Here is a 10,138-nt window from a genome sequence, read left to right as displayed (position 1 = left end):
TAAATCCTCAAGATGGCATTTACATTATTAACATTTTTATTAACATTCTTTCTGTGAGAGGAATCCACGGACAGAAAGACTTGTAATTCTTAAAGGACAAATGTGACATTATATATTGTGACTAAATATTGCCATCTAGTGTATTTGTTGAGCTTTCAGTAAATGATACTGTAGCCATGCCCAAATCCATGATGGGAAGTGGAACAATGACTGTGCGTAGTGCTACCAATTGATATATCTTCTCTGCGTTGGGAAATGACATAGGGTGTTAAGAAAAAGATCAATTACTACCTTGCTTCCCCGCATTGCTTCCTACAATATTTCTAATCGTAGGGAGAGGGATTGTAAGGCTTTAGCCAATTAAAAAAAGGCTCCAAAGACTTCAACAATTCACTCTACTCATTTTACACTGCCTTTTAGCTCTCTATATAGGTAAAACGGCGCCATTACAGATTGAGCGCGACAATGCGTGAGTGGGTCATGCAGCGCATGCATTAATTGCATTAAATATTTTAACATGATACATTTTTTTAAAAATTAATTACCACCATTATCGGGATAAATTTGATAACCCTACCTTAAGCCAAAACTAAAGACTCTGGATGAGTGTAACATATTATGTCTGTAACGTTAAATACAATTAGAAAACAACTTAATCAAAAAATATATATATATTTAAAAAAGGCATGTCTGATATTTTTATGCCGATTCCGATACTTTGAAAATGATGTGATCCGACCCGACCGATCAATCGGGACATCTCTAATAATCACATGACTCCATTTCACCAATCAAACGAAAGCTTGCCGTTCTATGGTCACGCCAGCCTGTTTAATCACGTGGTGTCTTTAAAGTGCCGGAAAAAATGATTTTTTTTTACATAAAGCTCAGCTCTCAACGTGACTCGAAAGCACAGATTTAAACCTCTCTCCCAGTTTTTATTTGGCACCGATTTACCACAGAAAACTGGAGATGTGATCCTTCTAATTTCATAAGCGTAACTATGAAGGAACTACACTATTCTCTATTTAAACTAGGAACTATTTTCTCCACTAGAGGACACTCATGCTCTTTGGACAAATAATGCCTCATTTCTGTCTTTTTTTTTTTTCTCTCGCTGGAATTCAATGTTTTTTTTTGTATTTCTTTGGCTTAATGTGGTTACGTAGTGGGTTATTTCACAGTATCATTATAACAACAGTTCATATAGATACGCTTGTGCTGAAAGAAAAAAAAAAAAACCAATATTTAAAAAAAAAAAAAACAATGAAAATAAGCAGTTACTCTTTACTCATAATGTTACTGGATGACTAATTTTACTTTTACTTGAGTAACATTATTTTGAAGTAACGCTACTCCTACTTGAGTAAAATTTTTGGCTATTTTACTCTACTCTAACCTCTGTTTTTGAGTCATTCTTGCTTCTAGAGGTCCTCGGGTAATCGACACTGACATGGCATCTGCCATTGAGGATGAAATCAGATTGGACAGAAGCATTTAAAATCCATCAGTAAAAGCAATTTAACCAAGAGTTGAACTGCAGAACAAAACAGAATTAACTGCTGATAATGAATTAATACTATTTAATTGAAGAAATGTTATCATTTAGTTGGTAAATGTAGGTCAGCGTTTCTGGTAGCATTTGACCAGAATGATCGAACAGCAATCAGTTTATTGTTAATTATGAGTTCTTTCACATTTGTGAGTCAGTTGTATTGAGCTTAAACTAAAAGGGACCACGAAGTACGGCAGTGACCTATTTTCATGAGTTATTGAAATGTTAATTACAGTGTATTATTGTTTTATGACACTGAACCAACAGACACTTCTCATTCTTTTCTTTTTCTATACATAGTGTGTGTGGGGGGGCGGGGGGGGTGCACCTTGGCATCTGTCTAACCTAAATTATGATTATGACATAAAAAGGCTGTTGATTATGATTCAATGTAACTGTGTCACTGGACACAAAAAGGCGAGAGTAGACAAAAGGCACAAATAATACAACAGCACACTTTCCTGTTAGATAACACAGGAGATGCATTATGTATTATATCATTTGTTGCTTCTCTGACTGAAAATGGTACAAGGTGAAAGGCTGCACAGAAAAGGTAATGTGTGCAGTCAAAGAGTCAAAATTGTTCTAAGACTGAGAAAAGTATAATAATGGACTGATCGTTAACTGAGAAATGGAGAAGTAGGGGAGGTTTAAATAACGTGATGCTTCCTCCTACTTTTGTTTGGCATACTCAGTAAATTATATTATTAATATTCTAATAATTATTATTGTCTTGACTATTGTTTTTGTTGTCGCATTGCTTTTGTTTGATTTTTAAATAGTTTTTCTTTTCTTTGTTTTTTTTTTCCTTTCTTCTTGGATTTGTCAAAAAACAAGCATTCAAAAATATAATAAATAAAACATTTAAAGAGTTCAATCACATGACTGTCAAAGTCACCACAGATTTGCCATGACATCGGGTCTTTATTTTTCAAAGGAATTTACTGAACAAAGAGCTAATTGAAGTAAAATTCAAACAAAAGAAATGAAACATTAAAAGGTGTATTTAGTGAAAATTGTTCCTGAATACTAAGAACTATACTTAGTGTTACTCAGAATTGAAGAATGACAGTTTAATTTCAAATTTTATATACTAGAAGCTGTCAAAGTCAAACATGCTGGCCATTTTCTGACTTTTTTTTCCAATGGGAAATAATTTACCCTCGCATTCATACCATGATGACTCAGACGAATGAACTGCTACACTGTATAGATTAAAACTATATGTTTTTATTCAAGGGTTTTTGACTCGACAGGTTTCACCTGTACTACATAATCTTTAGTAAATGTTGAGGATTTATTAATAAAGAACTGACTTGACGCATGCACACATTGCAATAGAAGAAGATTTTAAACACCTCATTATCTTAGACTTACTAGTAAGGCTGCAACCACTAATCGATTAAATTGATTAATACATTAGTTGCCAGCTAATTTGATAATCGATTTTTGCCGGCAGCTATGAGCAGTCCCGTTAGGGTCCTTTTTTGTGTGTAACGTGAGGGTGCGCGTGCCACCAGTGATTAGAGCAAGAGAGAGTGAGTTCACTGCTCCACTCAGGTTGAGTTGGTGGATAAATAATAATACAAAGTGTTGAGAGTTACATTGTCTTTTGTGTTGTTAGATCCAGTGTGAGTAAATGAAGCAAATTGTATCATTTGTATTCTTTGTTGATGAGACGTTACTACTTAGCACGGAGCACAAAGCTAGTTAGCGATGATGCTAATCATTGTCTTAAGTGTCCCTTTGTATTGTGTTTTGGAGAAGCTTATTAGTACTGTGTTATTGTTAGATAGTAAAGTTGTCTCATTTATTTTTATAAAGAAACCACACACATAAACCGATTCATATTACAGTTTAGACTTTAGAGTCTCCTTTCAACATTAACTCTCATTCAAACTGTAAATTGTCATACAAATGAATGTGTTTTAAAATTGGATTTGAATTGTATTTATGAACAACTGTTTCATAAAGAAAACTGACTCATTACAGTCTGCCTCCTCCTTATTCGATTTTGTTGTTTAGTTTGTTTAAAGAAAATAAATTAGTCATTGACACAATTTATTTCAGCACTTTGCCCACAAGAAAAAAAATGTCAATCGGCAGCACTTTTTTTTTAATTTGAACAAGCCGGACTTTTGTCTGATTTGTGTACTGAGAAATTCTTTTTATGTTTTATACTCAGAACCATTATTAAAAACTTTTTTTATGGGCTTAGAACAGTACAGTTGTAGACTACAGTTAAGTCAGGAAGATGCAATAAAATACAATTTTTGAAGGAAATAGCCATCCATTTTGTCTTCAGTGTTACTTACAACATGCCTAAAACAACTTTAATTTAAATTGTGAAGGTGATTTTTAAAAAGTGACATTTATCCGATTGATCGATTGTTTAGTTAATCGTTCAATTTTTCGAAGAAAAAAATAAATAAACGTTAAATGCAGCTCTACCGACTATTATCCGGAAGTATTAGCCATTAGTACTAGAAATCAGGACTAAATGCAATCTACTCCTCTTTGAAGGAAATTGGTTCAGACACCTTCAATCCGTCACCCTGCATTTTCATTTTCTCTGATTCTGTGACCTCTGTGAGACTTCCTGCTAATAATACTTTATGCTCAAAATAGATGTTCTCCTGCACTAAACAATAGGTTTGCTCAGACATTGCTCAATTATTAAGTCTATATTTATCAGGTCTACGTTCTACCAAGGAAAAGAAATGCTCATTCATCATTTCCTGTTAACATGTACTGTACACCATATCTGAGACATAGCGAGGATGTGAACCTTAACTGAAAAAAATATATATTATTATTCTGTAATTGACCATTTTTTGATTGATATCCAAATAAAATAAAGACAAAAATTTCTGAGGGTTGTCTGTTTTGTATGACCGTGTCATATCAGACATCCAATCATGTGGCTTTTTTCATCCTACTGCTGTGATTTTAAATGAGTTTATCACCATGTCCAATCCATTTGAACTGGGAGGGCTGGAAGCGAATTCATTCCAGGCTCCCAGATAAAGTGGGGCAAATAAGTATTTAGTCAACCAGTAATTGTGCAAGTTCTCCCACTTGAAAAGATTAGAGAGGCCTGTAATAGTCAACATGGGTAAACCTCAACCATGAGAGACAGAATGTGGGGGGGGGAAAAAAACAGAAAATCACATTGTTTGATTTTTAAAGAATTTATTTGCAAATCATGGTGGAAAATAAGTATTTGTTCAATACCAAAAGTTAATCTCAATACTTTGTTATGTACCCTTTGTTGGCAATAACGGAGGCCAAACATTTTCTGTAACTCTTCACAAGCTTTTCACACACTGTTGCTGGTATTTCGGCCCGTTCCCCCATGCAGATCTCCTCTAGAGCAGCGATGTTGTGGGGCTGTCGTTGGGCAACACGGACCTTCAACTCCCTCCACAGATTTTCTATGGGGTTGAGATCTGGAGACTGGCTAGGCCACTCCGGGACCTTGAAAAGCTCCTTACGAAGCCACTCCTTTGTTGCCCTGGCTGTGTGTTTGGGATCATTGTCATGCTGAAAGACCTAGCCACGTCTCATCTTCAATGCCCTTGCTGATGGAAGGAGATTTTCACTCACAATCTCTCGATACATGGCCCCATTCATTCTTTCCTTTACACATATCAGTCGTCCAGCTCCCTTTGCAGAAAAACAGCCCCAAAGCATGATGTTTCCACCCCCATGCTTCAGAGTGGGTATGGTGTTCTTCGGATGCAATTCAGTATTCTTTCTCCTCCAAACACGAGAACCTGTGTTTCTACCAAAAAGTTCTATTTTGGTTTCATCTGACCATAACACATTCTCCCAGTCTTCTTCTGGATCATCCAAATGCTCTCTAGCGAACCGCAGACAGGCCTCGACGTGTACTTTCTTCAGCAGGGGGACACGTCTGGCAGTGTAGGATTTGAGTCCCTGGCGGCGCATTGTGTTACTGATATTAGCCTTTGTTACTGTGGTCCAGCTCTCTGTAGGTCATTCACTAGGTCCCCCCGTGTGGTTGTGGGATTTTTGCTCACCGTTCTTGTTATCATTTTGACACCACGGGGTGAGATCTTGCATGGAGCCCCAGATCGAGGGAGATTATCAGTGGTCTTGTATGTCTTCCATTTTCTAATAATTGCTCCCACAGTTAATTTCTTTACACCAAGAGTTTTACCTATTGCAGATTCAGTCTTCCCAGCCTGGTGCAGGTCTACAACTTTGTCTCTGGTGTCCTTCGACAGCTCTTTGGTCTTGGCCATAGTGGAGTTTGGAGTGTGACTGTCTGAGGTTGTGGACAGGTGTCTTTTATACCGATAATGAGTTAAAACAGGTGCCATTAAAACAGGTAACGAGTGGAGCCTAGTTAGACCTCGTTAGAAGAAGTTAGACCTCTTTGACAGCCAGAAATCTTGCCTGTTTGTAAGTGACCAAATACTTATTTTCCAGTCAAATTTGGAAAATAATTCTTTAAAAATCAAACCATGTGATTTTCGGTTTTTTTTTCCTCATTCTGTCTCTCATGACTGAGGTTTACCCATGATGACAATTGCAGGCCTCTCTAATCTTTTCAAGTAGGAGAGCTTGCACAATTGGTGGTTGACTAAATACTTATTTGCCCCACTGTATCTATCTCCACTCTGAGTCTGAGTTTAATTTATTTCATGTCTAAATATAATTTACTCATGCCCTCCAATATGTTGCAGGCATTAAAAAAAAGCTATTTGTTTTATCAGTTGGTACCTTGTCTTTGTAGCATATTCAAAAATTAAAATTATACTAATATGTGTTAAGCAAATGGAAACAAAACAAAACAAAACAAAAATTCATGAAGATTATGGAGGAAGAAAAAGAAAATGTTACTGTCAAGAGAAACTAGAGAAAGTATTCATTATATTATTACAATGGACCCCCGCTATTCAGTGTCACGGTGGTCTGGAGGAAAGCCTCCTCAGCCACCCGCACTGCTCTTCTTCGATTGGCTGAGAGCTGTGATGTCACTGAGTGGACCACCCTATAAAAACAACCTTCTCCTACCCAACCTTCAGACCAGCTCAGAGCTATCCCTTATACAAGAAAGCAGCCAGGCCAGGCTCTTCACAAGCGTGGAAATATCTACCAGCAGCCTGCCGGATAACATCTCACCATGTGCCGAGGACTTGATCTACTGCCAGTCACATGCCTCGAAAGGTGAGTGATTCATCCCCTTATTCAGATGACAGCTGTTCAGCATATACGTGCATTTCCGTTTCTTTCTATATTTAACTTTTGTTTTATTCTCTCTGTTCTGTCACAGAGCCAAAGAGCTGAAAGCTCTATTTGGAAATTTGCTGCACAAATCGGATCACAGCATCCCTGTGCAACCCCCAAAAAGTGAAACTCACAGGTAAGGTAGATCCATCTGCTCTCTAGATACACTTAATCCAAACAGGACTAATATGAGACTTGCTGAAAAAAATATAATGTATATGAGATATTGAATGTTTCTTTTGTCTTGCAGTGTTGATGAGCGCACGAAATGGAAGGACTCATTTGAAAAACTGCTGTCTAGTCAAAGTAAGTGCAGCTTTGCAAAGTCATGCTATACTGTCACTTGGCACAATATTAGGTACATCTGCACAATCCAGTATAGATCCTTAGGTAAAATGATACTCCATTGTATTGTTCATACAGTGATAAAAGAAATTTAGTAAAATTGATTTTACGTTTGTATTTCATTTGCAAGATGATGTCACCCAATTTCAAATTGTTAGAATCCTCATTGATAATGATGTGCTCTTTAACACCGATGTCAAGATAATAACATGCTTCAGCCAGTGTGAAGTATAACATACAAATACAACAATACAACAAAGTTTAAAAATCTCATAAACGGAGCAGAAATAAAGATCTTTTGGTATATAGTTGCATTTTTTTTAGTTGAAATATAATTATATTGAGGTCGATTTTTTTCAGCAGGTTTGTTGCTAACATAGCCTAACAGGGAATGATAAATACAAAAAAAAAAGCAACTCTTATGATAAAGCTCCTCAAAATTCAGTGTCACTCTCCGAGAGATGTTAAATTAACCCTGTTATTATTGTTATTTTAATGGTGTTGGGACCACTATGCATCATTCTGAGAGCTGTTTTATAAACATTCTGACTCCCTTCTTCTCATCTGAGGAGGGAAAAAAATAGTAGTACACCTTAGCACTTTCATCTTTCCGGCACCATGAATTAAATGCATCTATTTTTTTCTCTCGTCTCAGATGGGCTATGTCTATTTCGAGCTTTTCTCATGTCAGAATTCAGCGAGGAAAATATTGCCTTCTACTTGGCATGTGAAGACTACAGGACTTTGAAACCCTCGAAAATGGCCGTTAAGGCCAAGCAAATCTTCGATGAGTTCATCAGTACAGATGCACCCCGAGAGGTAAGCGATAGACACCCCAAAATGGCCACATTAACGTCCCACCACGTCATTCATTAACTCGTTCATCCTTTGGCAGGTAAATCTTGATCACGTCACTAAAGCGATCACCAAAGAGAATGTAGAGCATCCCTCCAAGTCATGTTTTGATCTGGCCCAAGCCAAAATTTATACTCTGATGGAGAAGGACTGCTACCCTCGCTTCCTTAAGTCCTTGAGCCAACAGAGTGGACTAAACAACTTTATCAAGAACTGTGCAGTGAGTGGGAGGCAGATGTGATTTTCCCAGCAGAGGAGATGCAGAAGCTAAGAAGTATGCAGCAAATACGCGAGCCGAGGAGGGTCGGCAGGCCAGGGTCGGAGCTGAAGCACTTGAAGCTGTGAGGATGCGCACCGAGCTCCTCGTAAGAAGACGTCGAAATGAGTTTTCACACAATGCTGACGGCCACAGCAGTGTCAGCGTTAAACAATGAAGAAACAGACGTGTTTCTTTCACACAACAAACCCCATCGTATTAATTTATTCTTCATTAAATGTGTATTTATATTGAAAACAATGAATGTTTGCATTGCAACTGTTTTGTGTTTTTTCTATTGTACAAAGTGGAATAAATGCAACAATTAAAGCGAGGCACGGATGTCTCTGGAATATTCTGTTGTTGCCGAAATGCCATTAAACATATGCAGTCTCTTTAGTTCCATTTAACTAACAGACTATACGACTCGTTTTATCCATGAATGGACGAGATTCAACTCATTGGGTGCCGTAGACAAAAATAGACGTCCAATCACTGTCACTGCCAATCAATGAGTTAAAGGTAAAGAGATGTTTACTCTGTGATTGTTGCAGAATATGGGAAAAGAGACGGCGGTTGTCCAGTGTCTTATGCATCAGAAGCAGAGGGCCTGCTAGCTTTGTGCTCACAAACCACCACATTAGCCAGTTGTTTTCACAGGCATGTATATGGAAATTGAAAACGTTTGAAATTGGTTCTCAAAGCGGAAGTTACACTGTGAGCATAGATACAGTGCTAGACAAAAGTATTGCAATTCTGTCATATAATGCTGAATTTCTCCCTGAAAATGATTGCAATTACGAATGCTTTGGTATTAATATCTTCATTTATTTTGCTTGCAATTAAAAACACAAAATTAAAAACACAAAAGAGAATGGGGAAAAATCATTATCATTTTACACAAAATTCCAAAAATGGGCCGGAAAAAAGCATTGACACTCTTTGAAAAATCATGTGATGCTTCTCTAATTTGTGTAATGAACAGCCCCTGTTACTTACTGTTAGGTTTTGTGTTGGTTTTCTCCTTGTGTGACTTGTCTCTGTGATTGCCCATTGATTTCACCTGTTGTGCCTTCTCCCAGTGTCCTGCAATCTGCATCCTAGTGTGTTACCCAGCTGTTCCTCGTTGTCTTGTTACCCTTTGTCTACGTGTGTGTATATAAGCTCCCAGTTTTTTTCAGTCCTTGTTGCGTCATCGTCAATGTCAATGCCCATGTGCTTGTCGATGTCAGTCTCCTCCGTCAGTGTATATGTCAACGCCAGTTTCAAGTCCTGTCCAAGCCCTCGTGTTCGTCTCAGTAAGTTTTTGATATCCAGCCTTTGTTAGTGACCTGAGTTATTTGTTGATACTTTGTTTTTGCTAGCCTTAATTAAATCGTTTTTGCATCGTCTACCTGCCTCGCCTCACTTTCCCTTCATTTGGGCCCACACACCGCTTGCCTGCCCCGCACATACGTGACACTTACCAGTAACACATAACAGGTGGTGGCAATAACTAAAACACACTTACAGCCAGTTAAAATGAATTAAAGTTGATTCAACCTCTGTGCTGTGTCCTTGTGTATACCACATTGAGCATGGAGAAAAGAAAGACGACCAAAAAACTGTCTGAGGACTTGAAAAGCAAAATTGTGAGGAAGCATGGGTAATCTCACTGCCACAAGTCCATCTCCACAGACCTCAGTGTTCCTTTGTCTGCTGTGTGCAGTGTCATCCATAAGTGTAAAGCCCATTGCACTGTGGCTAACCTCCCTAGATGTGGATGGAAAAGAAAAATTGACGGGAGTTTTCAACGAAAGATTGTGTGGATTGTAGATAAAGAACCTCGACTAACATCCAAACAGTCCCAGGGTACAACAGTCTCAACCCGT

The 10,138-nt window shown here is 37.8% G+C and overlaps 1 protein-coding gene across 1 annotated transcript; it reads left to right on the top strand.

Annotated features, from left to right (window-relative positions):
* Window positions 1–6,613: 6,613 nt before the first annotated feature.
* LOC130929990 (regulator of G-protein signaling 5-like) lies at window positions 6,614–9,563 on the top strand. The gene is made up of 5 exons (XM_057857644.1): window positions 6,614–6,751; window positions 6,858–6,947; window positions 7,062–7,117; window positions 7,812–7,975; window positions 8,052–9,563. The coding sequence occupies exons 1-5, from the start codon at window positions 6,708–6,710 to the stop codon at window positions 8,250–8,252; spliced, it is 555 nt and encodes a 184-aa protein (XP_057713627.1). The 5' UTR covers window positions 6,614–6,707; the 3' UTR covers window positions 8,253–9,563.
* The last annotated feature ends 575 nt before the right edge of the window (window positions 9,564–10,138 follow it).

This window comes from Corythoichthys intestinalis, chromosome 14, assembly GCF_030265065.1.
Source record: "Corythoichthys intestinalis isolate RoL2023-P3 chromosome 14, ASM3026506v1, whole genome shotgun sequence".
NCBI lineage: Eukaryota > Metazoa > Chordata > Actinopteri > Syngnathiformes > Syngnathidae > Corythoichthys > Corythoichthys intestinalis.
Note: the sequence above shows the minus strand (reverse complement) of the source record. Positions and strands in the feature narration are given on the sequence as shown.